This window comes from Phallusia mammillata, unplaced genomic scaffold, assembly GCF_965637545.1.
Source record: "Phallusia mammillata unplaced genomic scaffold, kaPhaMamm4.hap1.1 HAP1_SCAFFOLD_187, whole genome shotgun sequence".
Classification (NCBI taxonomy): Eukaryota; Metazoa; Chordata; class Ascidiacea; order Phlebobranchia; family Ascidiidae; genus Phallusia; species Phallusia mammillata.
Window position 1 is genome coordinate 1 of NW_027648921.1, and position 24,172 is coordinate 24,172.

General features: G+C 59.8%; 25 protein-coding genes across 25 annotated transcripts; 5 read left to right on the plus strand and 20 right to left on the minus strand.

Moving 5' to 3' along the window:
• Positions 1–71: 71 nt before the first annotated feature.
• On the minus strand, positions 72–786 carry LOC145207906 (histone H2B.2-like). The gene has a single exon (XM_080078827.1). It carries the CDS (start codon positions 784–786, stop codon positions 361–363), a length of 426 nt encoding a protein of 141 aa, XP_079934953.1. The 3' UTR covers positions 72–360.
• Positions 787–1,022: 236 nt separating this feature from the next.
• Positions 1,023–1,400, plus strand: LOC145207907 (histone H2A). The gene has a single exon (XM_080078828.1). The coding sequence runs from the start codon at positions 1,023–1,025 to the stop codon at positions 1,398–1,400; it is 378 nt and encodes a 125-aa protein (XP_079934954.1).
• Positions 1,401–1,502: 102 nt separating this feature from the next.
• On the minus strand, positions 1,503–2,601 carry LOC145207905 (histone H3-like). The gene has a single exon (XM_080078826.1). It carries the CDS (start codon positions 2,489–2,491, stop codon positions 1,982–1,984), a length of 510 nt encoding a protein of 169 aa, XP_079934952.1. The 5' UTR covers positions 2,492–2,601; the 3' UTR covers positions 1,503–1,981.
• Positions 2,602–2,667: 66 nt separating this feature from the next.
• Positions 2,668–3,191, minus strand: LOC145207909 (histone H4). Its single transcript, XM_080078829.1, has one exon. It carries the CDS (start codon positions 3,038–3,040, stop codon positions 2,729–2,731), a length of 312 nt encoding a protein of 103 aa, XP_079934955.1. The 5' UTR covers positions 3,041–3,191; the 3' UTR covers positions 2,668–2,728.
• Positions 3,192–3,261: 70 nt separating this feature from the next.
• On the minus strand, positions 3,262–3,982 carry LOC145207910 (uncharacterized). The gene has a single exon (XM_080078830.1). It carries the CDS (start codon positions 3,914–3,916, stop codon positions 3,320–3,322), a length of 597 nt encoding a protein of 198 aa, XP_079934956.1. The 5' UTR covers positions 3,917–3,982; the 3' UTR covers positions 3,262–3,319.
• A 1,082-nt stretch (positions 3,983–5,064) lies between these two features.
• Positions 5,065–5,779, minus strand: LOC145207918 (histone H2B.2-like). Its single transcript, XM_080078839.1, has one exon. It carries the CDS (start codon positions 5,777–5,779, stop codon positions 5,354–5,356), a length of 426 nt encoding a protein of 141 aa, XP_079934965.1. The 3' UTR covers positions 5,065–5,353.
• Positions 5,780–6,015: 236 nt separating this feature from the next.
• On the plus strand, positions 6,016–6,393 carry LOC145207923 (histone H2A). The gene has a single exon (XM_080078844.1). It carries the CDS (start codon positions 6,016–6,018, stop codon positions 6,391–6,393), a length of 378 nt encoding a protein of 125 aa, XP_079934970.1.
• Positions 6,394–6,495: 102 nt separating this feature from the next.
• Positions 6,496–7,594, minus strand: LOC145207914 (histone H3-like). The gene has a single exon (XM_080078835.1). The coding sequence runs from the start codon at positions 7,482–7,484 to the stop codon at positions 6,975–6,977; it is 510 nt and encodes a 169-aa protein (XP_079934961.1). The 5' UTR covers positions 7,485–7,594; the 3' UTR covers positions 6,496–6,974.
• Positions 7,595–7,660: 66 nt separating this feature from the next.
• LOC145207927 (histone H4) lies at positions 7,661–8,184 on the minus strand. Its single transcript, XM_080078848.1, has one exon. The coding sequence runs from the start codon at positions 8,031–8,033 to the stop codon at positions 7,722–7,724; it is 312 nt and encodes a 103-aa protein (XP_079934974.1). The 5' UTR covers positions 8,034–8,184; the 3' UTR covers positions 7,661–7,721.
• A 70-nt stretch (positions 8,185–8,254) lies between these two features.
• LOC145207928 (uncharacterized) lies at positions 8,255–8,967 on the minus strand. Its single transcript, XM_080078849.1, has one exon. It carries the CDS (start codon positions 8,907–8,909, stop codon positions 8,313–8,315), a length of 597 nt encoding a protein of 198 aa, XP_079934975.1. The 5' UTR covers positions 8,910–8,967; the 3' UTR covers positions 8,255–8,312.
• Positions 8,968–10,057: 1,090 nt separating this feature from the next.
• On the minus strand, positions 10,058–10,772 carry LOC145207916 (histone H2B.2-like). The gene has a single exon (XM_080078837.1). It carries the CDS (start codon positions 10,770–10,772, stop codon positions 10,347–10,349), a length of 426 nt encoding a protein of 141 aa, XP_079934963.1. The 3' UTR covers positions 10,058–10,346.
• A 236-nt stretch (positions 10,773–11,008) lies between these two features.
• LOC145207920 (histone H2A) lies at positions 11,009–11,386 on the plus strand. Its single transcript, XM_080078840.1, has one exon. It carries the CDS (start codon positions 11,009–11,011, stop codon positions 11,384–11,386), a length of 378 nt encoding a protein of 125 aa, XP_079934966.1.
• A 102-nt stretch (positions 11,387–11,488) lies between these two features.
• On the minus strand, positions 11,489–12,587 carry LOC145207911 (histone H3-like). The gene has a single exon (XM_080078831.1). It carries the CDS (start codon positions 12,475–12,477, stop codon positions 11,968–11,970), a length of 510 nt encoding a protein of 169 aa, XP_079934957.1. The 5' UTR covers positions 12,478–12,587; the 3' UTR covers positions 11,489–11,967.
• A 66-nt stretch (positions 12,588–12,653) lies between these two features.
• LOC145207925 (histone H4) lies at positions 12,654–13,177 on the minus strand. Its single transcript, XM_080078846.1, has one exon. The coding sequence runs from the start codon at positions 13,024–13,026 to the stop codon at positions 12,715–12,717; it is 312 nt and encodes a 103-aa protein (XP_079934972.1). The 5' UTR covers positions 13,027–13,177; the 3' UTR covers positions 12,654–12,714.
• Positions 13,178–13,247: 70 nt separating this feature from the next.
• Positions 13,248–13,960, minus strand: LOC145207929 (uncharacterized). The gene has a single exon (XM_080078850.1). The coding sequence runs from the start codon at positions 13,900–13,902 to the stop codon at positions 13,306–13,308; it is 597 nt and encodes a 198-aa protein (XP_079934976.1). The 5' UTR covers positions 13,903–13,960; the 3' UTR covers positions 13,248–13,305.
• Positions 13,961–15,050: 1,090 nt separating this feature from the next.
• LOC145207917 (histone H2B.2-like) lies at positions 15,051–15,765 on the minus strand. Its single transcript, XM_080078838.1, has one exon. It carries the CDS (start codon positions 15,763–15,765, stop codon positions 15,340–15,342), a length of 426 nt encoding a protein of 141 aa, XP_079934964.1. The 3' UTR covers positions 15,051–15,339.
• A 236-nt stretch (positions 15,766–16,001) lies between these two features.
• LOC145207921 (histone H2A) lies at positions 16,002–16,379 on the plus strand. Its single transcript, XM_080078841.1, has one exon. It carries the CDS (start codon positions 16,002–16,004, stop codon positions 16,377–16,379), a length of 378 nt encoding a protein of 125 aa, XP_079934967.1.
• A 102-nt stretch (positions 16,380–16,481) lies between these two features.
• On the minus strand, positions 16,482–17,580 carry LOC145207912 (histone H3-like). The gene has a single exon (XM_080078833.1). The coding sequence runs from the start codon at positions 17,468–17,470 to the stop codon at positions 16,961–16,963; it is 510 nt and encodes a 169-aa protein (XP_079934959.1). The 5' UTR covers positions 17,471–17,580; the 3' UTR covers positions 16,482–16,960.
• Positions 17,581–17,646: 66 nt separating this feature from the next.
• Positions 17,647–18,170, minus strand: LOC145207926 (histone H4). The gene has a single exon (XM_080078847.1). It carries the CDS (start codon positions 18,017–18,019, stop codon positions 17,708–17,710), a length of 312 nt encoding a protein of 103 aa, XP_079934973.1. The 5' UTR covers positions 18,020–18,170; the 3' UTR covers positions 17,647–17,707.
• Positions 18,171–18,240: 70 nt separating this feature from the next.
• LOC145207931 (uncharacterized) lies at positions 18,241–18,953 on the minus strand. Its single transcript, XM_080078851.1, has one exon. It carries the CDS (start codon positions 18,893–18,895, stop codon positions 18,299–18,301), a length of 597 nt encoding a protein of 198 aa, XP_079934977.1. The 5' UTR covers positions 18,896–18,953; the 3' UTR covers positions 18,241–18,298.
• Positions 18,954–20,043: 1,090 nt separating this feature from the next.
• On the minus strand, positions 20,044–20,758 carry LOC145207915 (histone H2B.2-like). The gene has a single exon (XM_080078836.1). The coding sequence runs from the start codon at positions 20,756–20,758 to the stop codon at positions 20,333–20,335; it is 426 nt and encodes a 141-aa protein (XP_079934962.1). The 3' UTR covers positions 20,044–20,332.
• A 236-nt stretch (positions 20,759–20,994) lies between these two features.
• LOC145207922 (histone H2A) lies at positions 20,995–21,372 on the plus strand. The gene has a single exon (XM_080078842.1). The coding sequence runs from the start codon at positions 20,995–20,997 to the stop codon at positions 21,370–21,372; it is 378 nt and encodes a 125-aa protein (XP_079934968.1).
• Positions 21,373–21,474: 102 nt separating this feature from the next.
• Positions 21,475–22,573, minus strand: LOC145207913 (histone H3-like). Its single transcript, XM_080078834.1, has one exon. It carries the CDS (start codon positions 22,461–22,463, stop codon positions 21,954–21,956), a length of 510 nt encoding a protein of 169 aa, XP_079934960.1. The 5' UTR covers positions 22,464–22,573; the 3' UTR covers positions 21,475–21,953.
• A 66-nt stretch (positions 22,574–22,639) lies between these two features.
• Positions 22,640–23,163, minus strand: LOC145207924 (histone H4). The gene has a single exon (XM_080078845.1). It carries the CDS (start codon positions 23,010–23,012, stop codon positions 22,701–22,703), a length of 312 nt encoding a protein of 103 aa, XP_079934971.1. The 5' UTR covers positions 23,013–23,163; the 3' UTR covers positions 22,640–22,700.
• Positions 23,164–23,233: 70 nt separating this feature from the next.
• LOC145207932 (uncharacterized) lies at positions 23,234–23,984 on the minus strand. Its single transcript, XM_080078852.1, has one exon. The coding sequence runs from the start codon at positions 23,886–23,888 to the stop codon at positions 23,292–23,294; it is 597 nt and encodes a 198-aa protein (XP_079934978.1). The 5' UTR covers positions 23,889–23,984; the 3' UTR covers positions 23,234–23,291.
• Positions 23,985–24,172: the final 188 nt, after the last annotated feature.

Here is a 24,172-nt window from a genome sequence, read left to right on the forward strand (position 1 = left end):
TGTTTGCCTGTCGACTCGACTCGCGAAAAAGCGGCTAGATCGAGGGTGGTCCCAACGCTGAAGTGGCCAACACAAAAAGCAAAGTGCGCTTTGCCGTGGCGGCGGTACATTGTGCGCAACGACATTTTTTGGTTTTTGTTTTTTCTTGTTGGCACGGAGCAAAATGAGAAGGGAAAAAAAAGCAAAAAAACAGAAACGACAAGAAAGTCGGCAAAGCAGGCCTTTCGGCGCTCGCGATTGATTCTCTCCCTGAACGATCGGGTGGCTCTGAAAAGAGCCGTTTTGGTTGGCGGCGGCGGCGGCGCTCGCTGAGGATGAGGCCCCCCGCGGCGGCGCTTGCTGCTGGTGGTGGTGGCTTGCTTACTTGGAGCTGGTGTACTTGGTGACGGCCTTGGTGCCTTCGGACACCGCGTGCTTGGCCAATTCGCCGGGCAGGAGCAGACGGACCGAGGTCTGGATCTCGCGGCTGCTGATGGTCGACCGCTTGTTGTAGAGCGACAGGCGCGACGCCTCGCCGGCGATGCGCTCGAACACGTCGTTGACGAACGAGTTCATGATGCCCATCGCCCGGCTCGAGATGCCGGTGTCGGGGTGCACCTGCTTCAACACCTTGTAAATGTAGATGCTGAAGGTCTCGCGTCTGCGCTTTCGCCGCTTCTTGGTCTTGTCGGCCGGCGCGGCCTTCTTCACTGCCTTCTTGGTGCCTTTGCTAGCTGCCATGCTGCTGCTCACTGAATTTCTTTCGAAAGGAAACGAACTGAGCGGCTCTCCGGCCACCGCGGGCATTTATAGGCGCTCCATGCAAATGAGGCGTCCGTCCTCCCGACGAGCGGCGCTCCCGGGAGCAAAAGGAAACAATGGCCCCTTGTGGTCGAGTCGTGATCCGAGCGTGATCGGAGTGCGAGAGAATTTCGACAAAGGCGAGAGCTATAAAAGGAGAAGGGCGGCGAGTGGCAGGCATTCGACCTTGTTTGGTTTGTCATTCGCTCAGCTAAGCAGGCAAACAATCAGCAGTCAGCAATATGTCAGGACGTGGTAAAGGTGGCGGTAAGTCCAAGGCAAAGCCCAAAAGCCGATCGTCGCGCGCTGGACTGCAGTTCCCGGTCGGTCGTGTGCACAGGCTTCTGCGCAACGGCAACTACTCGGACCGGGTGGGAGCTGGCGCGCCCGTGTATCTGGCCGCGGTGCTTGAATACCTTAGCGCCGAGGTTCTCGAGTTGGCCGGCAACGCAGCCCGCGACAACAAGAAGACCCGCATCATCCCGCGCCACCTGCAGTTGGCCATCCGCAACGACGAGGAGCTGAACAAGCTGCTCAGCGGAGTCACCGTTGCGCAGGGCGGCGTCCTGCCCAATATCCAGGCCGTCCTTCTGCCAAAGAAGACCTCCAAGAAAGCCTAAATCGTCGCCCCTGTCTCGTACGTGGTGCAAACCGAAAAACGGCTCTTTTCAGAGCCACCCGAATTTTTCGCAAAAGAGATTTCAAGATGGCCGCCCCCCCCCCCCGCTGCGGCCCGGGACCGTGCATTGCTCGCCCCGAACGAATGTCTTCCTTGTAGCCTTTGCCCAATTTTTGCGATGGCAAACTATTTCGACCAATTGAAACCGCATTCCAATTTCACAACACAGCCCTACATGACGTCACTGTGCACCCTGTTGCCTTTGTCGTCGAGTTCGACCAGGGCTCCGGCTCCGGGCGAAACGAGCCTTTAATGTGCGTCATTCATGCTCCAGCGAGCAACTGTCCTCGCGCAATTGAATTTCACCCAACGAAACGAAATGCCATTTCGAAACACGGCAAAAGAGACTAGCCGGCGGCGGCCATGTTCCTGTTTTTGCCGCGCACATCGCAGGCAAGCGTACTTACTTACGCCGTAAAAAAATGGCACGACGCGCCGGCCCCCGAAACAAGTCAAGTATCTCTTTCGCAAGGGTTTAGGTGGCTCTGAAAAGAGCCGTTTTGGTTGTTGGTGTGCCGCTTCTTACGCGCGCTCCCCGCGGATGCGGCGTGCGAGCTGGATGTCCTTTGGCATGATGGTGACGCGCTTGGCGTGGATCGCGCACAAGTTGGTGTCCTCGAAGAGGCCGACCAGGTAGGCCTCGCTGGCCTCCTGCAGAGCCATCACGGCGCTGCTCTGGAAGCGCAGGTCGGTCTTGAAGTCCTGAGCGATCTCGCGCACCAGCCGCTGGAAGGGCAGCTTGCGGATGAGAAGCTCGGTCGACTTCTGGTAACGCCTGATCTCACGGAGGGCCACAGTTCCTGGCCTGTACCGATGGGGCTTCTTCACGCCCCCGGTAGCCGGCGCGCTCTTGCGAGCGGCCTTGGTGGCCAGTTGCTTACGTGGCGCCTTGCCTCCGGTCGACTTGCGAGCTGTTTGCTTGGTACGTGCCATTCTACTCTGTCTCGTTGCTACCGCGCCGGCTGCTGCTGTCAGACTGATGAGCCGAAAGCTTTCGGTGGGACTTTTATACCTTCGGGGACTCGCGCCCATTGGTTTGCCAAATTCCGACTCGGCCAATCAGCGCTTTGATCTCGCCGCACCGGCCAAGCGGCCGGCCGCGAAACGAGTGTATTTCTGCGCAAAAACGAGCGCCGCCAAGGCCCCGGGCCTGGCCTAGCCTAGCCGCCCCTTCTCGCAAAATTCTCTCCCGCCAAGTATGGGTGGCCCTGAAAAGGGCCGATTTTGTTGTTGTTGCCGCTTGTGACAAGTCCGAAAGGTGCTGGCAGCCTAGCCTCCGAAGCCGTACAGGGTGCGTCCCTGGCGTTTCAGGGCGTAGACGACGTCCAATGCCGTGACCGTCTTCCTCTTGGCGTGCTCGGTGTAGGTGACAGCGTCGCGGATCACGTTCTCGAGGAAGACCTTGAGCACGCCGCGAGTCTCCTCGTAGATGAGACCCGAAATTCGCTTGACTCCGCCACGGCGGGCAAGACGCCTGATCGCAGGCTTGGTAATGCCCTGGATGTTGTCACGCAGCACCTTCCTGTGCCTCTTCGCGCCTCCCTTTCCCAATCCTTTGCCACCTTTGCCGCGTCCTGACATGATGACGATAACGTTGTTGTTTCCGTTGTGGTGCGTCTCCAGGCCCGCCTCCGGCTTATAAAGTATGAAAACGAACGTAAGCGAAGCGAATATGCACAATATGTCCGCATTCGGCGCAGCGGAGCCATGGCTCGGCAACGAATGGTAGGAATTTCAGTTTCGAAAGGCTAAGTGCGACTGGCGCGCGCAAAACACGAGTTGTTTTTCCCTTTGCGAAAGTGTGGGTGGCCCTGAAAAGAGCCGTTTTTGTTGCGCGCGGAAAATCTACCGCGCTCCGCTCTACTTCTTGGTCGCCTTCTTGGCGGCAGGCTTTTTGGCCTGCTTCTTGGCTGCCGGTTTCTTCGCCTTCACAGCCGTCTTCTTGGGTGACTTCTTAGCCGCCGCAGCCGGGGCCCTTTTCGCTTGCTTGGCCGCCTTCTTGGGTGACGACTTCTTGCCCGCCGCCGCCTTCTTGGCAGGCGCTTTTTTGGCGGCCGGCTTCTTTTTCGGGGACTTCTTCGCGTCCTTCTTGGCTGCGGCCGCCTTGGGCTTGTCCGCCTTCTTGCCGGCTGCTGCCTTGGGCTTCTTCTTCTTCTTGCCCTCGCCGGCCTGCGGCTTCACGAGCTTGAAGGAGCCGGACGCGCCGGTGCCCTTGGTGCGTGCCAACTGGCCCTTTTCGGCAAGGCGCCGCAGCGCCAGCTTGATATGGCTGTCGGCCGAGTCACCCACCTTGTAGTTGGCCTTGATGTACTTGGCGATCGCCTGGCGCGACGAGCCGCCCCTCTCCTTCAGCTGCGCGATGGCAGCGCTGATCATCTCCTGGTATGTGGGGTGCGCCTTGGGCGCGGCCGCCTTCTTGCTGGCCTGCTTCTTTCCTGCGCTCTTCGCGTCGGACATTTTGATTTCTGCTAGTGACTGACTGACTGACTGACAAAGAAATGACGTTTGCCGGTCGAGCGGCTTCGACGCGTATTTGTACGGCGTGTCCGCACTAACGCGAAACGACGTTTCGGAAAGCCCGCCGACGGTGCGGGTGCTACTTGCTGTTTGTGCTTGAATCGCCTAAACGCGGGCCTGCCCAAGCGCGGCCCCAGGTCGCTCGGCGTCGGCCTGTGCCCTGTCGAGGAGCGTAGCGCTCAGGGCGCACGCCAGCGCAATTGCAGACCGGCACCGCGCCGCCGCGCTCCACGGGGGGCTCAGGAGCGAGGCGGCAAGGTGTGCGGTGCGCCCGGTCGAGTGCAGGCGTGGCCTTCACGCGGGCGTGGGCCCGGGTGGGACGGATTCAGGCGATTTCTCTTGTCGAAAACGCAAGTCCCAGGTGGCCCGGAGCTCGTGGCACCGGGCACTGTCCGGTGCGGTGGTGCGGGTCGAAGTGGTGGGGCCGCCAAGGCCGCGGGTTAGTACAGGTTGGGCCCGGCGCGTGCGCAGCAGGGGTCACGCCGCTGGTCGGGCCACCAGAGCGAAAGAGAGAGGGCCGAAAGTGAGACAGCACGCGTGTTTGGTTGTTTGGTTGTTTGCCTTGGCCCTTGGCCTCGCGCCCGTTGATTGCGTTTTGTCGACGCATTTGCACGGGTTCGGCTCGTCGGTGGGGCGGGTGGCGCCTGACGGTTGTCGTTAGTTCGCCGGTCGGCTTGCTGCACCACGTTTCAGTATTTTGTTTCGCCAGTTTGCGCGGCTTTTGCGGTTCGATGCGCGCGTGGGTATTGGCAGGAGGCGAAATCGTGCGGCGCACGTAAAGCCGAGCGCGCGGTGTTGCCGCTTTGTCCATCTTTTCCTATTTCTCTGGCTTGCGGCAGGTTATGACGCACTTGTGTTCCTTTTAATGGCTGTAAAATCGTTCGCGGTCTGGGGTTTTTCCCTCGGGCTACTGGTTGAGTTTCGGTTCGGCGAGGTCGGGTCGTTTTTTTTCCGAGTGGCAGCGGAACTGAACTGGGCTGGCAACGGCGCAGTTTTGGGGGCATTGAAAACAAACAGTGTTTGCCTGTCGACTCGACTCGCGAAAAAGCGGCTAGATCGAGGGTGGTCCCAACGCTGAAGTGGCCAACACAAAAAGCAAAGTGCGCTTTGCCGTGGCGGCGGTACATTGTGCGCAACGACATTTTTTGGTTTTTGTTTTTTCTTGTTGGCACGGAGCAAAATGAGAAGGGAAAAAAAAGCAAAAAAACAGAAACGACAAGAAAGTCGGCAAAGCAGGCCTTTCGGCGCTCGCGATTGATTCTCTCCCTGAACGATCGGGTGGCTCTGAAAAGAGCCGTTTTGGTTGGCGGCGGCGGCGGCGCTCGCTGAGGATGAGGCCCCCCGCGGCGGCGCTTGCTGCTGGTGGTGGTGGCTTGCTTACTTGGAGCTGGTGTACTTGGTGACGGCCTTGGTGCCTTCGGACACCGCGTGCTTGGCCAATTCGCCGGGCAGGAGCAGACGGACCGAGGTCTGGATCTCGCGGCTGCTGATGGTCGACCGCTTGTTGTAGAGCGACAGGCGCGACGCCTCGCCGGCGATGCGCTCGAACACGTCGTTGACGAACGAGTTCATGATGCCCATCGCCCGGCTCGAGATGCCGGTGTCGGGGTGCACCTGCTTCAACACCTTGTAAATGTAGATGCTGAAGGTCTCGCGTCTGCGCTTTCGCCGCTTCTTGGTCTTGTCGGCCGGCGCGGCCTTCTTCACTGCCTTCTTGGTGCCTTTGCTAGCTGCCATGCTGCTGCTCACTGAATTTCTTTCGAAAGGAAACGAACTGAGCGGCTCTCCGGCCACCGCGGGCATTTATAGGCGCTCCATGCAAATGAGGCGTCCGTCCTCCCGACGAGCGGCGCTCCCGGGAGCAAAAGGAAACAATGGCCCCTTGTGGTCGAGTCGTGATCCGAGCGTGATCGGAGTGCGAGAGAATTTCGACAAAGGCGAGAGCTATAAAAGGAGAAGGGCGGCGAGTGGCAGGCATTCGACCTTGTTTGGTTTGTCATTCGCTCAGCTAAGCAGGCAAACAATCAGCAGTCAGCAATATGTCAGGACGTGGTAAAGGTGGCGGTAAGTCCAAGGCAAAGCCCAAAAGCCGATCGTCGCGCGCTGGACTGCAGTTCCCGGTCGGTCGTGTGCACAGGCTTCTGCGCAACGGCAACTACTCGGACCGGGTGGGAGCTGGCGCGCCCGTGTATCTGGCCGCGGTGCTTGAATACCTTAGCGCCGAGGTTCTCGAGTTGGCCGGCAACGCAGCCCGCGACAACAAGAAGACCCGCATCATCCCGCGCCACCTGCAGTTGGCCATCCGCAACGACGAGGAGCTGAACAAGCTGCTCAGCGGAGTCACCGTTGCGCAGGGCGGCGTCCTGCCCAATATCCAGGCCGTCCTTCTGCCAAAGAAGACCTCCAAGAAAGCCTAAATCGTCGCCCCTGTCTCGTACGTGGTGCAAACCGAAAAACGGCTCTTTTCAGAGCCACCCGAATTTTTCGCAAAAGAGATTTCAAGATGGCCGCCCCCCCCCCCCGCTGCGGCCCGGGACCGTGCATTGCTCGCCCCGAACGAATGTCTTCCTTGTAGCCTTTGCCCAATTTTTGCGATGGCAAACTATTTCGACCAATTGAAACCGCATTCCAATTTCACAACACAGCCCTACATGACGTCACTGTGCACCCTGTTGCCTTTGTCGTCGAGTTCGACCAGGGCTCCGGCTCCGGGCGAAACGAGCCTTTAATGTGCGTCATTCATGCTCCAGCGAGCAACTGTCCTCGCGCAATTGAATTTCACCCAACGAAACGAAATGCCATTTCGAAACACGGCAAAAGAGACTAGCCGGCGGCGGCCATGTTCCTGTTTTTGCCGCGCACATCGCAGGCAAGCGTACTTACTTACGCCGTAAAAAAATGGCACGACGCGCCGGCCCCCGAAACAAGTCAAGTATCTCTTTCGCAAGGGTTTAGGTGGCTCTGAAAAGAGCCGTTTTGGTTGTTGGTGTGCCGCTTCTTACGCGCGCTCCCCGCGGATGCGGCGTGCGAGCTGGATGTCCTTTGGCATGATGGTGACGCGCTTGGCGTGGATCGCGCACAAGTTGGTGTCCTCGAAGAGGCCGACCAGGTAGGCCTCGCTGGCCTCCTGCAGAGCCATCACGGCGCTGCTCTGGAAGCGCAGGTCGGTCTTGAAGTCCTGAGCGATCTCGCGCACCAGCCGCTGGAAGGGCAGCTTGCGGATGAGAAGCTCGGTCGACTTCTGGTAACGCCTGATCTCACGGAGGGCCACAGTTCCTGGCCTGTACCGATGGGGCTTCTTCACGCCCCCGGTAGCCGGCGCGCTCTTGCGAGCGGCCTTGGTGGCCAGTTGCTTACGTGGCGCCTTGCCTCCGGTCGACTTGCGAGCTGTTTGCTTGGTACGTGCCATTCTACTCTGTCTCGTTGCTACCGCGCCGGCTGCTGCTGTCAGACTGATGAGCCGAAAGCTTTCGGTGGGACTTTTATACCTTCGGGGACTCGCGCCCATTGGTTTGCCAAATTCCGACTCGGCCAATCAGCGCTTTGATCTCGCCGCACCGGCCAAGCGGCCGGCCGCGAAACGAGTGTATTTCTGCGCAAAAACGAGCGCCGCCAAGGCCCCGGGCCTGGCCTAGCCTAGCCGCCCCTTCTCGCAAAATTCTCTCCCGCCAAGTATGGGTGGCCCTGAAAAGGGCCGATTTTGTTGTTGTTGCCGCTTGTGACAAGTCCGAAAGGTGCTGGCAGCCTAGCCTCCGAAGCCGTACAGGGTGCGTCCCTGGCGTTTCAGGGCGTAGACGACGTCCAATGCCGTGACCGTCTTCCTCTTGGCGTGCTCGGTGTAGGTGACAGCGTCGCGGATCACGTTCTCGAGGAAGACCTTGAGCACGCCGCGAGTCTCCTCGTAGATGAGACCCGAAATTCGCTTGACTCCGCCACGGCGGGCAAGACGCCTGATCGCAGGCTTGGTAATGCCCTGGATGTTGTCACGCAGCACCTTCCTGTGCCTCTTCGCGCCTCCCTTTCCCAATCCTTTGCCACCTTTGCCGCGTCCTGACATGATGACGATAACGTTGTTGTTTCCGTTGTGGTGCGTCTCCAGGCCCGCCTCCGGCTTATAAAGTATGAAAACGAACGTAAGCGAAGCGAATATGCACAATATGTCCGCATTCGGCGCAGCGGAGCCATGGCTCGGCAACGAATGGTAGGAATTTCAGTTTCGAAAGGCTAAGTGCGACTGGCGCGCGCAAAACACGAGTTGTTTTTCCCTTTGCGAAAGTGTGGGTGGCCCTGAAAAGAGCCGTTTTTGTTGCGCGCGGAAAATCTACCGCGCTCCGCTCTACTTCTTGGTCGCCTTCTTGGCGGCAGGCTTTTTGGCCTGCTTCTTGGCTGCCGGTTTCTTCGCCTTCACAGCCGTCTTCTTGGGTGACTTCTTAGCCGCCGCAGCCGGGGCCCTTTTCGCTTGCTTGGCCGCCTTCTTGGGTGACGACTTCTTGCCCGCCGCCGCCTTCTTGGCAGGCGCTTTTTTGGCGGCCGGCTTCTTTTTCGGGGACTTCTTCGCGTCCTTCTTGGCTGCGGCCGCCTTGGGCTTGTCCGCCTTCTTGCCGGCTGCTGCCTTGGGCTTCTTCTTCTTCTTGCCCTCGCCGGCCTGCGGCTTCACGAGCTTGAAGGAGCCGGACGCGCCGGTGCCCTTGGTGCGTGCCAACTGGCCCTTTTCGGCAAGGCGCCGCAGCGCCAGCTTGATATGGCTGTCGGCCGAGTCACCCACCTTGTAGTTGGCCTTGATGTACTTGGCGATCGCCTGGCGCGACGAGCCGCCCCTCTCCTTCAGCTGCGCGATGGCAGCGCTGATCATCTCCTGGTATGTGGGGTGCGCCTTGGGCGCGGCCGCCTTCTTGCTGGCCTGCTTCTTTCCTGCGCTCTTCGCGTCGGACATTTTGATTTCTGCTAGTGACTGACTGACTGACTGACAAAGAAATGACGTTTGCCGGTCGAGCGGCTTCGACGCGTATTTGTACGGCGTGTCCGCACTAACGCGAAACGACGTTTCGGAAAGCCCGCCGACGGTGCGGGTGCAACTTGCTGTTTGTGCTTGAATCGCCTAAACGCGGGCCTGCCCAAGCGCGGCCCCAGGTCGCTCGGCGTCGGCCTGTGCCCTGTCGAGGAGCGTAGCGCTCAGGGCGCACGCCAGCGCAATTGCAGACCGGCACCGCGCCGCCGCGCTCCACGGGGGGCTCAGGAGCGAGGCGGCAAGGTGTGCGGTGCGCCCGGTCGAGTGCAGGCGTGGCCTTCACGCGGGCGTGGGCCCGGGTGGGACGGATTCAGGCGATTTCTCTTGTCGAAAACGCAAGTCCCAGGTGGCCCGGAGCTCGTGGCACCGGGCACTGTCCGGTGCGGTGGTGCGGGTCGAAGTGGTGGGGCCGCCAAGGCCGCGGGTTAGTACAGGTTGGGCCCGGCGCGTGCGCAGCAGGGGTCACGCCGCTGGTCGGGCCACCAGAGCGAAAGAGAGAGGGCCGAAAGTGAGACAGCACGCGTGTTTGGTTGTTTGGTTGTTTGCCTTGGCCCTTGGCCTCGCGCCCGTTGATTGCGTTTTGTCGACGCATTTGCACGGGTTCGGCTCGTCGGTGGGGCGGGTGGCGCCTGACGGTTGTCGTTAGTTCGCCGGTCGGCTTGCTGCACCACGTTTCAGTATTTTGTTTCGCCAGTTTGCGCGGCTTTTGCGGTTCGATGCGCGCGTGGGTATTGGCAGGAGGCGAAATCGTGCGGCGCACGTAAAGCCGAGCGCGCGGTGTTGCCGCTTTGTCCATCTTTTCCTATTTCTCTGGCTTGCGGCAGGTTATGACGCACTTGTGTTCCTTTTAATGGCTGTAAAATCGTTCGCGGTCTGGGGTTTTTCCCTCGGGCTACTGGTTGAGTTTCGGTTCGGCGAGGTCGGGTCGTTTTTTTTCCGAGTGGCAGCGGAACTGAACTGGGCTGGCAACGGCGCAGTTTTGGGGGCATTGAAAACAAACAGTGTTTGCCTGTCGACTCGACTCGCGAAAAAGCGGCTAGATCGAGGGTGGTCCCAACGCTGAAGTGGCCAACACAAAAAGCAAAGTGCGCTTTGCCGTGGCGGCGGTACATTGTGCGCAACGACATTTTTTGGTTTTTGTTTTTTCTTGTTGGCACGGAGCAAAATGAGAAGGGAAAAAAAAGCAAAAAAACAGAAACGACAAGAAAGTCGGCAAAGCAGGCCTTTCGGCGCTCGCGATTGATTCTCTCCCTGAACGATCGGGTGGCTCTGAAAAGAGCCGTTTTGGTTGGCGGCGGCGGCGGCGCTCGCTGAGGATGAGGCCCCCCGCGGCGGCGCTTGCTGCTGGTGGTGGTGGCTTGCTTACTTGGAGCTGGTGTACTTGGTGACGGCCTTGGTGCCTTCGGACACCGCGTGCTTGGCCAATTCGCCGGGCAGGAGCAGACGGACCGAGGTCTGGATCTCGCGGCTGCTGATGGTCGACCGCTTGTTGTAGAGCGACAGGCGCGACGCCTCGCCGGCGATGCGCTCGAACACGTCGTTGACGAACGAGTTCATGATGCCCATCGCCCGGCTCGAGATGCCGGTGTCGGGGTGCACCTGCTTCAACACCTTGTAAATGTAGATGCTGAAGGTCTCGCGTCTGCGCTTTCGCCGCTTCTTGGTCTTGTCGGCCGGCGCGGCCTTCTTCACTGCCTTCTTGGTGCCTTTGCTAGCTGCCATGCTGCTGCTCACTGAATTTCTTTCGAAAGGAAACGAACTGAGCGGCTCTCCGGCCACCGCGGGCATTTATAGGCGCTCCATGCAAATGAGGCGTCCGTCCTCCCGACGAGCGGCGCTCCCGGGAGCAAAAGGAAACAATGGCCCCTTGTGGTCGAGTCGTGATCCGAGCGTGATCGGAGTGCGAGAGAATTTCGACAAAGGCGAGAGCTATAAAAGGAGAAGGGCGGCGAGTGGCAGGCATTCGACCTTGTTTGGTTTGTCATTCGCTCAGCTAAGCAGGCAAACAATCAGCAGTCAGCAATATGTCAGGACGTGGTAAAGGTGGCGGTAAGTCCAAGGCAAAGCCCAAAAGCCGATCGTCGCGCGCTGGACTGCAGTTCCCGGTCGGTCGTGTGCACAGGCTTCTGCGCAACGGCAACTACTCGGACCGGGTGGGAGCTGGCGCGCCCGTGTATCTGGCCGCGGTGCTTGAATACCTTAGCGCCGAGGTTCTCGAGTTGGCCGGCAACGCAGCCCGCGACAACAAGAAGACCCGCATCATCCCGCGCCACCTGCAGTTGGCCATCCGCAACGACGAGGAGCTGAACAAGCTGCTCAGCGGAGTCACCGTTGCGCAGGGCGGCGTCCTGCCCAATATCCAGGCCGTCCTTCTGCCAAAGAAGACCTCCAAGAAAGCCTAAATCGTCGCCCCTGTCTCGTACGTGGTGCAAACCGAAAAACGGCTCTTTTCAGAGCCACCCGAATTTTTCGCAAAAGAGATTTCAAGATGGCCGCCCCCCCCCCCCGCTGCGGCCCGGGACCGTGCATTGCTCGCCCCGAACGAATGTCTTCCTTGTAGCCTTTGCCCAATTTTTGCGATGGCAAACTATTTCGACCAATTGAAACCGCATTCCAATTTCACAACACAGCCCTACATGACGTCACTGTGCACCCTGTTGCCTTTGTCGTCGAGTTCGACCAGGGCTCCGGCTCCGGGCGAAACGAGCCTTTAATGTGCGTCATTCATGCTCCAGCGAGCAACTGTCCTCGCGCAATTGAATTTCACCCAACGAAACGAAATGCCATTTCGAAACACGGCAAAAGAGACTAGCCGGCGGCGGCCATGTTCCTGTTTTTGCCGCGCACATCGCAGGCAAGCGTACTTACTTACGCCGTAAAAAAATGGCACGACGCGCCGGCCCCCGAAACAAGTCAAGTATCTCTTTCGCAAGGGTTTAGGTGGCTCTGAAAAGAGCCGTTTTGGTTGTTGGTGTGCCGCTTCTTACGCGCGCTCCCCGCGGATGCGGCGTGCGAGCTGGATGTCCTTTGGCATGATGGTGACGCGCTTGGCGTGGATCGCGCACAAGTTGGTGTCCTCGAAGAGGCCGACCAGGTAGGCCTCGCTGGCCTCCTGCAGAGCCATCACGGCGCTGCTCTGGAAGCGCAGGTCGGTCTTGAAGTCCTGAGCGATCTCGCGCACCAGCCGCTGGAAGGGCAGCTTGCGGATGAGAAGCTCGGTCGACTTCTGGTAACGCCTGATCTCACGGAGGGCCACAGTTCCTGGCCTGTACCGATGGGGCTTCTTCACGCCCCCGGTAGCCGGCGCGCTCTTGCGAGCGGCCTTGGTGGCCAGTTGCTTACGTGGCGCCTTGCCTCCGGTCGACTTGCGAGCTGTTTGCTTGGTACGTGCCATTCTACTCTGTCTCGTTGCTACCGCGCCGGCTGCTGCTGTCAGACTGATGAGCCGAAAGCTTTCGGTGGGACTTTTATACCTTCGGGGACTCGCGCCCATTGGTTTGCCAAATTCCGACTCGGCCAATCAGCGCTTTGATCTCGCCGCACCGGCCAAGCGGCCGGCCGCGAAACGAGTGTATTTCTGCGCAAAAACGAGCGCCGCCAAGGCCCCGGGCCTGGCCTAGCCTAGCCGCCCCTTCTCGCAAAATTCTCTCCCGCCAAGTATGGGTGGCCCTGAAAAGGGCCGATTTTGTTGTTGTTGCCGCTTGTGACAAGTCCGAAAGGTGCTGGCAGCCTAGCCTCCGAAGCCGTACAGGGTGCGTCCCTGGCGTTTCAGGGCGTAGACGACGTCCAATGCCGTGACCGTCTTCCTCTTGGCGTGCTCGGTGTAGGTGACAGCGTCGCGGATCACGTTCTCGAGGAAGACCTTGAGCACGCCGCGAGTCTCCTCGTAGATGAGACCCGAAATTCGCTTGACTCCGCCACGGCGGGCAAGACGCCTGATCGCAGGCTTGGTAATGCCCTGGATGTTGTCACGCAGCACCTTCCTGTGCCTCTTCGCGCCTCCCTTTCCCAATCCTTTGCCACCTTTGCCGCGTCCTGACATGATGACGATAACGTTGTTGTTTCCGTTGTGGTGCGTCTCCAGGCCCGCCTCCGGCTTATAAAGTATGAAAACGAACGTAAGCGAAGCGAATATGCACAATATGTCCGCATTCGGCGCAGCGGAGCCATGGCTCGGCAACGAATGGTAGGAATTTCAGTTTCGAAAGGCTAAGTGCGACTGGCGCGCGCAAAACACGAGTTGTTTTTCCCTTTGCGAAAGTGTGGGTGGCCCTGAAAAGAGCCGTTTTTGTTGCGCGCGGAAAATCTACCGCGCTCCGCTCTACTTCTTGGTCGCCTTCTTGGCGGCAGGCTTTTTGGCCTGCTTCTTGGCTGCCGGTTTCTTCGCCTTCACAGCCGTCTTCTTGGGTGACTTCTTAGCCGCCGCAGCCGGGGCCCTTTTCGCTTGCTTGGCCGCCTTCTTGGGTGACGACTTCTTGCCCGCCGCCGCCTTCTTGGCAGGCGCTTTTTTGGCGGCCGGCTTCTTTTTCGGGGACTTCTTCGCGTCCTTCTTGGCTGCGGCCGCCTTGGGCTTGTCCGCCTTCTTGCCGGCTGCTGCCTTGGGCTTCTTCTTCTTCTTGCCCTCGCCGGCCTGCGGCTTCACGAGCTTGAAGGAGCCGGACGCGCCGGTGCCCTTGGTGCGTGCCAACTGGCCCTTTTCGGCAAGGCGCCGCAGCGCCAGCTTGATATGGCTGTCGGCCGAGTCACCCACCTTGTAGTTGGCCTTGATGTACTTGGCGATCGCCTGGCGCGACGAGCCGCCCCTCTCCTTCAGCTGCGCGATGGCAGCGCTGATCATCTCCTGGTATGTGGGGTGCGCCTTGGGCGCGGCCGCCTTCTTGCTGGCCTGCTTCTTTCCTGCGCTCTTCGCGTCGGACATTTTGATTTCTGCTAGTGACTGACTGACTGACTGACAAAGAAATGACGTTTGCCGGTCGAGCGGCTTCGACGCGTATTTGTACGGCGTGTCCGCACTAACGCGAAACGACGTTTCGGAAAGCCCGCCGACGGTGCGGGTGCAACTTGCTGTTTGTGCTTGAATCGCCTAAACGCGGGCCTGCCCAAGCGCGGCCCCAGGTCGCTCGGCGTCGGCCTGTGCCCTGTCGAGGAGCGTAGCGCTCAGGGCGCACGCCAGCGCAATTGCAGACCGGCACCGCGCCGCCGCGCTCCACGGGGGGCTCAGGAGCGAGGCGGCAAGGTGTGCGGTGCGCCCGGTCGAGTGCAGGCGTGGCCTTCACGCGGGCGTGGGCCCGGGTGGGACGGATTCAGGCGATTTCTCTTGTCGAAAACGCAAGTCCCAGGTGGCCCGGAGCTCGTGGCACCGGGCACTGTCCGGTGCGGTGGTGCGGGTCGAAGTGGTGGGGCCGCCAAGGCCGCGGGTTAGTACAGGTTGGGCCCGGCGCGTGCGCAGCAGGGGTCACGCCGCTGGTCGGGCCACCAGAGCGAAAGAGAGAGGGCCGAAAGTGAGACAGCACGCGTGTTTGGTTGTTTGGTTGTTTGCCTTGGCCCTTGGCCTCGCGCCCGTTGATTGCGTTTTGTCGACGCATTTGCACGGGTTCGGCTCGTCGGTGGGGCGGGTGGCGCCTGACGGTTGTCGTTAGTTCGCCGGTCGGCTTGCTGCACCACGTTTCAGTATTTTGTTTCGCCAGTTTGCGCGGCTTTTGCGGTTCGATGCGCGCGTGGGTATTGGCAGGAGGCGAAATCGTGCGGCGCACGTAAAGCCGAGCGCGCGGTGTTGCCGCTTTGTCCATCTTTTCCTATTTCTCTGGCTTGCGGCAGGTTATGACGCACTTGTGTTCCTTTTAATGGCTGTAAAATCGTTCGCGGTCTGGGGTTTTTCCCTCGGGCTACTGGTTGAGTTTCGGTTCGGCGAGGTCGGGTCGTTTTTTTTCCGAGTGGCAGCGGAACTGAACTGGGCTGGCAACGGCGCAGTTTTGGGGGCATTGAAAACAAACAGTGTTTGCCTGTCGACTCGACTCGCGAAAAAGCGGCTAGATCGAGGGTGGTCCCAACGCTGAAGTGGCCAACACAAAAAGCAAAGTGCGCTTTGCCGTGGCGGCGGTACATTGTGCGCAACGACATTTTTTGGTTTTTGTTTTTTCTTGTTGGCACGGAGCAAAATGAGAAGGGAAAAAAAAGCAAAAAAACAGAAACGACAAGAAAGTCGGCAAAGCAGGCCTTTCGGCGCTCGCGATTGATTCTCTCCCTGAACGATCGGGTGGCTCTGAAAAGAGCCGTTTTGGTTGGCGGCGGCGGCGGCGCTCGCTGAGGATGAGGCCCCCCGCGGCGGCGCTTGCTGCTGGTGGTGGTGGCTTGCTTACTTGGAGCTGGTGTACTTGGTGACGGCCTTGGTGCCTTCGGACACCGCGTGCTTGGCCAATTCGCCGGGCAGGAGCAGACGGACCGAGGTCTGGATCTCGCGGCTGCTGATGGTCGACCGCTTGTTGTAGAGCGACAGGCGCGACGCCTCGCCGGCGATGCGCTCGAACACGTCGTTGACGAACGAGTTCATGATGCCCATCGCCCGGCTCGAGATGCCGGTGTCGGGGTGCACCTGCTTCAACACCTTGTAAATGTAGATGCTGAAGGTCTCGCGTCTGCGCTTTCGCCGCTTCTTGGTCTTGTCGGCCGGCGCGGCCTTCTTCACTGCCTTCTTGGTGCCTTTGCTAGCTGCCATGCTGCTGCTCACTGAATTTCTTTCGAAAGGAAACGAACTGAGCGGCTCTCCGGCCACCGCGGGCATTTATAGGCGCTCCATGCAAATGAGGCGTCCGTCCTCCCGACGAGCGGCGCTCCCGGGAGCAAAAGGAAACAATGGCCCCTTGTGGTCGAGTCGTGATCCGAGCGTGATCGGAGTGCGAGAGAATTTCGACAAAGGCGAGAGCTATAAAAGGAGAAGGGCGGCGAGTGGCAGGCATTCGACCTTGTTTGGTTTGTCATTCGCTCAGCTAAGCAGGCAAACAATCAGCAGTCAGCAATATGTCAGGACGTGGTAAAGGTGGCGGTAAGTCCAAGGCAAAGCCCAAAAGCCGATCGTCGCGCGCTGGACTGCAGTTCCCGGTCGGTCGTGTGCACAGGCTTCTGCGCAACGGCAACTACTCGGACCGGGTGGGAGCTGGCGCGCCCGTGTATCTGGCCGCGGTGCTTGAATACCTTAGCGCCGAGGTTCTCGAGTTGGCCGGCAACGCAGCCCGCGACAACAAGAAGACCCGCATCATCCCGCGCCACCTGCAGTTGGCCATCCGCAACGACGAGGAGCTGAACAAGCTGCTCAGCGGAGTCACCGTTGCGCAGGGCGGCGTCCTGCCCAATATCCAGGCCGTCCTTCTGCCAAAGAAGACCTCCAAGAAAGCCTAAATCGTCGCCCCTGTCTCGTACGTGGTGCAAACCGAAAAACGGCTCTTTTCAGAGCCACCCGAATTTTTCGCAAAAGAGATTTCAAGATGGCCGCCCCCCCCCCCCGCTGCGGCCCGGGACCGTGCATTGCTCGCCCCGAACGAATGTCTTCCTTGTAGCCTTTGCCCAATTTTTGCGATGGCAAACTATTTCGACCAATTGAAACCGCATTCCAATTTCACAACACAGCCCTACATGACGTCACTGTGCACCCTGTTGCCTTTGTCGTCGAGTTCGACCAGGGCTCCGGCTCCGGGCGAAACGAGCCTTTAATGTGCGTCATTCATGCTCCAGCGAGCAACTGTCCTCGCGCAATTGAATTTCACCCAACGAAACGAAATGCCATTTCGAAACACGGCAAAAGAGACTAGCCGGCGGCGGCCATGTTCCTGTTTTTGCCGCGCACATCGCAGGCAAGCGTACTTACTTACGCCGTAAAAAAATGGCACGACGCGCCGGCCCCCGAAACAAGTCAAGTATCTCTTTCGCAAGGGTTTAGGTGGCTCTGAAAAGAGCCGTTTTGGTTGTTGGTGTGCCGCTTCTTACGCGCGCTCCCCGCGGATGCGGCGTGCGAGCTGGATGTCCTTTGGCATGATGGTGACGCGCTTGGCGTGGATCGCGCACAAGTTGGTGTCCTCGAAGAGGCCGACCAGGTAGGCCTCGCTGGCCTCCTGCAGAGCCATCACGGCGCTGCTCTGGAAGCGCAGGTCGGTCTTGAAGTCCTGAGCGATCTCGCGCACCAGCCGCTGGAAGGGCAGCTTGCGGATGAGAAGCTCGGTCGACTTCTGGTAACGCCTGATCTCACGGAGGGCCACAGTTCCTGGCCTGTACCGATGGGGCTTCTTCACGCCCCCGGTAGCCGGCGCGCTCTTGCGAGCGGCCTTGGTGGCCAGTTGCTTACGTGGCGCCTTGCCTCCGGTCGACTTGCGAGCTGTTTGCTTGGTACGTGCCATTCTACTCTGTCTCGTTGCTACCGCGCCGGCTGCTGCTGTCAGACTGATGAGCCGAAAGCTTTCGGTGGGACTTTTATACCTTCGGGGACTCGCGCCCATTGGTTTGCCAAATTCCGACTCGGCCAATCAGCGCTTTGATCTCGCCGCACCGGCCAAGCGGCCGGCCGCGAAACGAGTGTATTTCTGCGCAAAAACGAGCGCCGCCAAGGCCCCGGGCCTGGCCTAGCCTAGCCGCCCCTTCTCGCAAAATTCTCTCCCGCCAAGTATGGGTGGCCCTGAAAAGGGCCGATTTTGTTGTTGTTGCCGCTTGTGACAAGTCCGAAAGGTGCTGGCAGCCTAGCCTCCGAAGCCGTACAGGGTGCGTCCCTGGCGTTTCAGGGCGTAGACGACGTCCAATGCCGTGACCGTCTTCCTCTTGGCGTGCTCGGTGTAGGTGACAGCGTCGCGGATCACGTTCTCGAGGAAGACCTTGAGCACGCCGCGAGTCTCCTCGTAGATGAGACCCGAAATTCGCTTGACTCCGCCACGGCGGGCAAGACGCCTGATCGCAGGCTTGGTAATGCCCTGGATGTTGTCACGCAGCACCTTCCTGTGCCTCTTCGCGCCTCCCTTTCCCAATCCTTTGCCACCTTTGCCGCGTCCTGACATGATGACGATAACGTTGTTGTTTCCGTTGTGGTGCGTCTCCAGGCCCGCCTCCGGCTTATAAAGTATGAAAACGAACGTAAGCGAAGCGAATATGCACAATATGTCCGCATTCGGCGCAGCGGAGCCATGGCTCGGCAACGAATGGTAGGAATTTCAGTTTCGAAAGGCTAAGTGCGACTGGCGCGCGCAAAACACGAGTTGTTTTTCCCTTTGCGAAAGTGTGGGTGGCCCTGAAAAGAGCCGTTTTTGTTGCGCGCGGAAAATCTACCGCGCTCCGCTCTACTTCTTGGTCGCCTTCTTGGCGGCAGGCTTTTTGGCCTGCTTCTTGGCTGCCGGTTTCTTCGCCTTCACAGCCGTCTTCTTGGGTGACTTCTTAGCCGCCGCAGCCGGGGCCCTTTTCGCTTGCTTGGCCGCCTTCTTGGGTGACGACTTCTTGCCCGCCGCCGCCTTCTTGGCAGGCGCTTTTTTGGCGGCCGGCTTCTTTTTCGGGGACTTCTTCGCGTCCTTCTTGGCTGCGGCCGCCTTGGGCTTGTCCGCCTTCTTGCCGGCTGCTGCCTTGGGCTTCTTCTTCTTCTTGCCCTCGCCGGCCTGCGGCTTCACGAGCTTGAAGGAGCCGGACGCGCCGGTGCCCTTGGTGCGTGCCAACTGGCCCTTTTCGGCAAGGCGCCGCAGCGCCAGCTTGATATGGCTGTCGGCCGAGTCACCCACCTTGTAGTTGGCCTTGATGTACTTGGCGATCGCCTGGCGCGACGAGCCGCCCCTCTCCTTCAGCTGCGCGATGGCAGCGCTGATCATCTCCTGGTATGTGGGGTGCGCCTTGGGCGCGGCCGCCTTCTTGCTGGCCTGCTTCTTTCCTGCGCTCTTCGCGTCGGACATTTTGATTTCTGCTAGTGACTGACTGACTGACTGACAAAGAAATGACGTTTGCCGGTCGAGCGGCTTCGACGCGTATTTGTACGGCGTGTCCGCACTAACGCGAAACGACGTTTCGGAAAGCCCGCCGACGGTGCGGGTGCAACTTGCTGTTTGTGCTTGAATCGCCTAAACGCGGGCCTGCCCAAGCGCGGCCCCAGGTCGCTCGGCGTCGGCCTGTGCCCTGTCGAGGAGCGTAGCGCTCAGGGCGCACGCCAGCGCAATTGCAGACCGGCACCGCGCCGCCGCGCTCCACGGGGGGCTCAGGAGCGAGGCGGCAAGGTGTGCGGTGCGCCCGGTCGAGTGCAGGCGTGGCCTTCACGCGGGCGTGGGCCCGGGTGGGACGGATTCAGGCGATTTCTCTTGTCGAAAACGCAAGTCCCAGGTGGCCCGGAGCTCGTGGCACCGGGCACTGTCCGGTGCGGTGGTGCGGGTCGAAGTGGTGGGGCCGCCAAGGCCGCGGGTTAGTACAGGTTGGGCCCGGCGCGTGCGCAGCAGGGGTCACGCCGCTGGTCGGGCCACCAGAGCGAAAGAGAGAGGGCCGAAAGTGAGACAGCACGCGTGTTTGGTTGTTTGGTTGTTTGCCTTGGCCCTTGGCCTCGCGCCCGTTGATTGCGTTTTGTCGACGCATTTGCACGGGTTCGGCTCGTCGGTGGGGCGGGTGGCGCCTGACGGTTGTCGTTAGTTCGCCGGTCGGCTTGCTGCACCACGTTTCAGTATTTTGTTTCGCCAGTTTGCGCGGCTTTTGCGGTTCGATGCGCGCGTGGGTATTGGCAGGAGGCGAAATCGTGCGGCGCACGTAAAGCCGAGCGCGCGGTGTTGCCGCTTTGTCCATCTTTTCCTATTTCTCTGGCTTGCGGCAGGTTATGACGCACTTGTGTTCCTTTTAATGGCTGTAAAATCGTTCGCGGTCTGGGGTTTTTCCCTCGGGCTACTGGTTGAGTTTCGGTTCGGCGAGGTCGGGTCGTTTTTTTTCCGAGTGGCAGCGGAACTGAACTGGGCTGGCAACGGCGCAGTTTTGGGGGCATTGAAAACAAACAGTGTTTGCCTGTCGACTCGACTCGCGAAAAAGCGGCTAGATCGAGGGTGGTCCCAACGCTGAAGTGGCCAACACAAAAAGCAAAGTGCGCTTTGCCGTGGCGGCGGTACATTGTGCGCAACGACATTTTTTGGTTTTTGTTTTTTCTTGTTGGCACGGAGCAAAATGAGAAGGGAAAAAAAAGCAAAAAAACAGAAACGACAAGAAAGTCGGCAAAGCAGGCCTTTCGGCGCTCGCGATTGATTCTCTCCCTGAACGATCGGGTGGCTCTGAAAAGAGCCGTTTTGGTTGGCGGCGGCGGCGGCGCTCGCTGAGGATGAGGCCCCCCGCGGCGGCGCTTGCTGCTGGTGGTGGTGGCTTGCTTACTTGGAGCTGGTGTACTTGGTGACGGCCTTGGTGCCTTCGGACACCGCGTGCTTGGCCAATTCGCCGGGCAGGAGCAGACGGACCGAGGTCTGGATCTCGCGGCTGCTGATGGTCGACCGCTTGTTGTAGAGCGACAGGCGCGACGCCTCGCCGGCGATGCGCTCGAACACGTCGTTGACGAACGAGTTCATGATGCCCATCGCCCGGCTCGAGATGCCGGTGTCGGGGTGCACCTGCTTCAACACCTTGTAAATGTAGATGCTGAAGGTCTCGCGTCTGCGCTTTCGCCGCTTCTTGGTCTTGTCGGCCGGCGCGGCCTTCTTCACTGCCTTCTTGGTGCCTTTGCTAGCTGCCATGCTGCTGCTCACTGAATTTCTTTCGAAAGGAAACGAACTGAGCGGCTCTCCGGCCACCGCGGGCATTTATAGGCGCTCCATGCAAATGAGGCGTCCGTCCTCCCGACGAGCGGCGCTCCCGGGAGCAAAAGGAAACAATGGCCCCTTGTGGTCGAGTCGTGATCCGAGCGTGATCGGAGTGCGAGAGAATTTCGACAAAGGCGAGAGCTATAAAAGGAGAAGGGCGGCGAGTGGCAGGCATTCGACCTTGTTTGGTTTGTCATTCGCTCAGCTAAGCAGGCAAACAATCAGCAGTCAGCAATATGTCAGGACGTGGTAAAGGTGGCGGTAAGTCCAAGGCAAAGCCCAAAAGCCGATCGTCGCGCGCTGGACTGCAGTTCCCGGTCGGTCGTGTGCACAGGCTTCTGCGCAACGGCAACTACTCGGACCGGGTGGGAGCTGGCGCGCCCGTGTATCTGGCCGCGGTGCTTGAATACCTTAGCGCCGAGGTTCTCGAGTTGGCCGGCAACGCAGCCCGCGACAACAAGAAGACCCGCATCATCCCGCGCCACCTGCAGTTGGCCATCCGCAACGACGAGGAGCTGAACAAGCTGCTCAGCGGAGTCACCGTTGCGCAGGGCGGCGTCCTGCCCAATATCCAGGCCGTCCTTCTGCCAAAGAAGACCTCCAAGAAAGCCTAAATCGTCGCCCCTGTCTCGTACGTGGTGCAAACCGAAAAACGGCTCTTTTCAGAGCCACCCGAATTTTTCGCAAAAGAGATTTCAAGATGGCCGCCCCCCCCCCCCGCTGCGGCCCGGGACCGTGCATTGCTCGCCCCGAACGAATGTCTTCCTTGTAGCCTTTGCCCAATTTTTGCGATGGCAAACTATTTCGACCAATTGAAACCGCATTCCAATTTCACAACACAGCCCTACATGACGTCACTGTGCACCCTGTTGCCTTTGTCGTCGAGTTCGACCAGGGCTCCGGCTCCGGGCGAAACGAGCCTTTAATGTGCGTCATTCATGCTCCAGCGAGCAACTGTCCTCGCGCAATTGAATTTCACCCAACGAAACGAAATGCCATTTCGAAACACGGCAAAAGAGACTAGCCGGCGGCGGCCATGTTCCTGTTTTTGCCGCGCACATCGCAGGCAAGCGTACTTACTTACGCCGTAAAAAAATGGCACGACGCGCCGGCCCCCGAAACAAGTCAAGTATCTCTTTCGCAAGGGTTTAGGTGGCTCTGAAAAGAGCCGTTTTGGTTGTTGGTGTGCCGCTTCTTACGCGCGCTCCCCGCGGATGCGGCGTGCGAGCTGGATGTCCTTTGGCATGATGGTGACGCGCTTGGCGTGGATCGCGCACAAGTTGGTGTCCTCGAAGAGGCCGACCAGGTAGGCCTCGCTGGCCTCCTGCAGAGCCATCACGGCGCTGCTCTGGAAGCGCAGGTCGGTCTTGAAGTCCTGAGCGATCTCGCGCACCAGCCGCTGGAAGGGCAGCTTGCGGATGAGAAGCTCGGTCGACTTCTGGTAACGCCTGATCTCACGGAGGGCCACAGTTCCTGGCCTGTACCGATGGGGCTTCTTCACGCCCCCGGTAGCCGGCGCGCTCTTGCGAGCGGCCTTGGTGGCCAGTTGCTTACGTGGCGCCTTGCCTCCGGTCGACTTGCGAGCTGTTTGCTTGGTACGTGCCATTCTACTCTGTCTCGTTGCTACCGCGCCGGCTGCTGCTGTCAGACTGATGAGCCGAAAGCTTTCGGTGGGACTTTTATACCTTCGGGGACTCGCGCCCATTGGTTTGCCAAATTCCGACTCGGCCAATCAGCGCTTTGATCTCGCCGCACCGGCCAAGCGGCCGGCCGCGAAACGAGTGTATTTCTGCGCAAAAACGAGCGCCGCCAAGGCCCCGGGCCTGGCCTAGCCTAGCCGCCCCTTCTCGCAAAATTCTCTCCCGCCAAGTATGGGTGGCCCTGAAAAGGGCCGATTTTGTTGTTGTTGCCGCTTGTGACAAGTCCGAAAGGTGCTGGCAGCCTAGCCTCCGAAGCCGTACAGGGTGCGTCCCTGGCGTTTCAGGGCGTAGACGACGTCCAATGCCGTGACCGTCTTCCTCTTGGCGTGCTCGGTGTAGGTGACAGCGTCGCGGATCACGTTCTCGAGGAAGACCTTGAGCACGCCGCGAGTCTCCTCGTAGATGAGACCCGAAATTCGCTTGACTCCGCCACGGCGGGCAAGACGCCTGATCGCAGGCTTGGTAATGCCCTGGATGTTGTCACGCAGCACCTTCCTGTGCCTCTTCGCGCCTCCCTTTCCCAATCCTTTGCCACCTTTGCCGCGTCCTGACATGATGACGATAACGTTGTTGTTTCCGTTGTGGTGCGTCTCCAGGCCCGCCTCCGGCTTATAAAGTATGAAAACGAACGTAAGCGAAGCGAATATGCACAATATGTCCGCATTCGGCGCAGCGGAGCCATGGCTCGGCAACGAATGGTAGGAATTTCAGTTTCGAAAGGCTAAGTGCGACTGGCGCGCGCAAAACACGAGTTGTTTTTCCCTTTGCGAAAGTGTGGGTGGCCCTGAAAAGAGCCGTTTTTGTTGCGCGCGGAAAATCTACCGCGCTCCGCTCTACTTCTTGGTCGCCTTCTTGGCGGCAGGCTTTTTGGCCTGCTTCTTGGCTGCCGGTTTCTTCGCCTTCACAGCCGTCTTCTTGGGTGACTTCTTAGCCGCCGCAGCCGGGGCCCTTTTCGCTTGCTTGGCCGCCTTCTTGGGTGACGACTTCTTGCCCGCCGCCGCCTTCTTGGCAGGCGCTTTTTTGGCGGCCGGCTTCTTTTTCGGGGACTTCTTCGCGTCCTTCTTGGCTGCGGCCGCCTTGGGCTTGTCCGCCTTCTTGCCGGCTGCTGCCTTGGGCTTCTTCTTCTTCTTGCCCTCGCCGGCCTGCGGCTTCACGAGCTTGAAGGAGCCGGACGCGCCGGTGCCCTTGGTGCGTGCCAACTGGCCCTTTTCGGCAAGGCGCCGCAGCGCCAGCTTGATATGGCTGTCGGCCGAGTCACCCACCTTGTAGTTGGCCTTGATGTACTTGGCGATCGCCTGGCGCGACGAGCCGCCCCTCTCCTTCAGCTGCGCGATGGCAGCGCTGATCATCTCCTGGTATGTGGGGTGCGCCTTGGGCGCGGCCGCCTTCTTGCTGGCCTGCTTCTTTCCTGCGCTCTTCGCGTCGGACATTTTGATTTCTGCTAGTGACTGACTGACTGACTGACAAAGAAATGACGTTTGCCGGTCGAGCGGCTTCGACGCGTATTTGTACGGCGTGTCCGCACTAACGCGAAACGACGTTTCGGAAAGCCCGCCGACGGTGCGGGTGCAACTTGCTGTTTGTGCTTGAATCGCCTAAACGCGGGCCTGCCCAAGCGCGGCCCCAGGTCGCTCGGCGTCGGCCTGTGCCCTGTCGAGGAGCGTAGCGCTCAGGGCGCACGCCAGCGCAATTGCAGACCGGCACCGCGCCGCCG

Bases quoted from the DNA above. Each gene is read 5' to 3' on its own strand.
- LOC145207906 (XM_080078827.1), bottom strand. From the start codon at position 786: ATGCCCGCGGTGGCCGGAGAGCCGCTCAGTTCGTTTCCTTTCGAAAGA.
- LOC145207907 (XM_080078828.1), top strand. From the start codon at position 1,023: ATGTCAGGACGTGGTAAAGGTGGCGGTAAGTCCAAGGCAAAGCCCAAA.
- LOC145207905 (XM_080078826.1), bottom strand. From the start codon at position 2,491: ATGGGCGCGAGTCCCCGAAGGTATAAAAGTCCCACCGAAAGCTTTCGG.
- LOC145207909 (XM_080078829.1), bottom strand. From the start codon at position 3,040: ATGTCAGGACGCGGCAAAGGTGGCAAAGGATTGGGAAAGGGAGGCGCG.
- LOC145207910 (XM_080078830.1), bottom strand. From the start codon at position 3,916: ATGTCCGACGCGAAGAGCGCAGGAAAGAAGCAGGCCAGCAAGAAGGCG.
- LOC145207918 (XM_080078839.1), bottom strand. From the start codon at position 5,779: ATGCCCGCGGTGGCCGGAGAGCCGCTCAGTTCGTTTCCTTTCGAAAGA.
- LOC145207923 (XM_080078844.1), top strand. From the start codon at position 6,016: ATGTCAGGACGTGGTAAAGGTGGCGGTAAGTCCAAGGCAAAGCCCAAA.
- LOC145207914 (XM_080078835.1), bottom strand. From the start codon at position 7,484: ATGGGCGCGAGTCCCCGAAGGTATAAAAGTCCCACCGAAAGCTTTCGG.
- LOC145207927 (XM_080078848.1), bottom strand. From the start codon at position 8,033: ATGTCAGGACGCGGCAAAGGTGGCAAAGGATTGGGAAAGGGAGGCGCG.
- LOC145207928 (XM_080078849.1), bottom strand. From the start codon at position 8,909: ATGTCCGACGCGAAGAGCGCAGGAAAGAAGCAGGCCAGCAAGAAGGCG.
- LOC145207916 (XM_080078837.1), bottom strand. From the start codon at position 10,772: ATGCCCGCGGTGGCCGGAGAGCCGCTCAGTTCGTTTCCTTTCGAAAGA.
- LOC145207920 (XM_080078840.1), top strand. From the start codon at position 11,009: ATGTCAGGACGTGGTAAAGGTGGCGGTAAGTCCAAGGCAAAGCCCAAA.
- LOC145207911 (XM_080078831.1), bottom strand. From the start codon at position 12,477: ATGGGCGCGAGTCCCCGAAGGTATAAAAGTCCCACCGAAAGCTTTCGG.
- LOC145207925 (XM_080078846.1), bottom strand. From the start codon at position 13,026: ATGTCAGGACGCGGCAAAGGTGGCAAAGGATTGGGAAAGGGAGGCGCG.
- LOC145207929 (XM_080078850.1), bottom strand. From the start codon at position 13,902: ATGTCCGACGCGAAGAGCGCAGGAAAGAAGCAGGCCAGCAAGAAGGCG.
- LOC145207917 (XM_080078838.1), bottom strand. From the start codon at position 15,765: ATGCCCGCGGTGGCCGGAGAGCCGCTCAGTTCGTTTCCTTTCGAAAGA.
- LOC145207921 (XM_080078841.1), top strand. From the start codon at position 16,002: ATGTCAGGACGTGGTAAAGGTGGCGGTAAGTCCAAGGCAAAGCCCAAA.
- LOC145207912 (XM_080078833.1), bottom strand. From the start codon at position 17,470: ATGGGCGCGAGTCCCCGAAGGTATAAAAGTCCCACCGAAAGCTTTCGG.
- LOC145207926 (XM_080078847.1), bottom strand. From the start codon at position 18,019: ATGTCAGGACGCGGCAAAGGTGGCAAAGGATTGGGAAAGGGAGGCGCG.
- LOC145207931 (XM_080078851.1), bottom strand. From the start codon at position 18,895: ATGTCCGACGCGAAGAGCGCAGGAAAGAAGCAGGCCAGCAAGAAGGCG.
- LOC145207915 (XM_080078836.1), bottom strand. From the start codon at position 20,758: ATGCCCGCGGTGGCCGGAGAGCCGCTCAGTTCGTTTCCTTTCGAAAGA.
- LOC145207922 (XM_080078842.1), top strand. From the start codon at position 20,995: ATGTCAGGACGTGGTAAAGGTGGCGGTAAGTCCAAGGCAAAGCCCAAA.
- LOC145207913 (XM_080078834.1), bottom strand. From the start codon at position 22,463: ATGGGCGCGAGTCCCCGAAGGTATAAAAGTCCCACCGAAAGCTTTCGG.
- LOC145207924 (XM_080078845.1), bottom strand. From the start codon at position 23,012: ATGTCAGGACGCGGCAAAGGTGGCAAAGGATTGGGAAAGGGAGGCGCG.
- LOC145207932 (XM_080078852.1), bottom strand. From the start codon at position 23,888: ATGTCCGACGCGAAGAGCGCAGGAAAGAAGCAGGCCAGCAAGAAGGCG.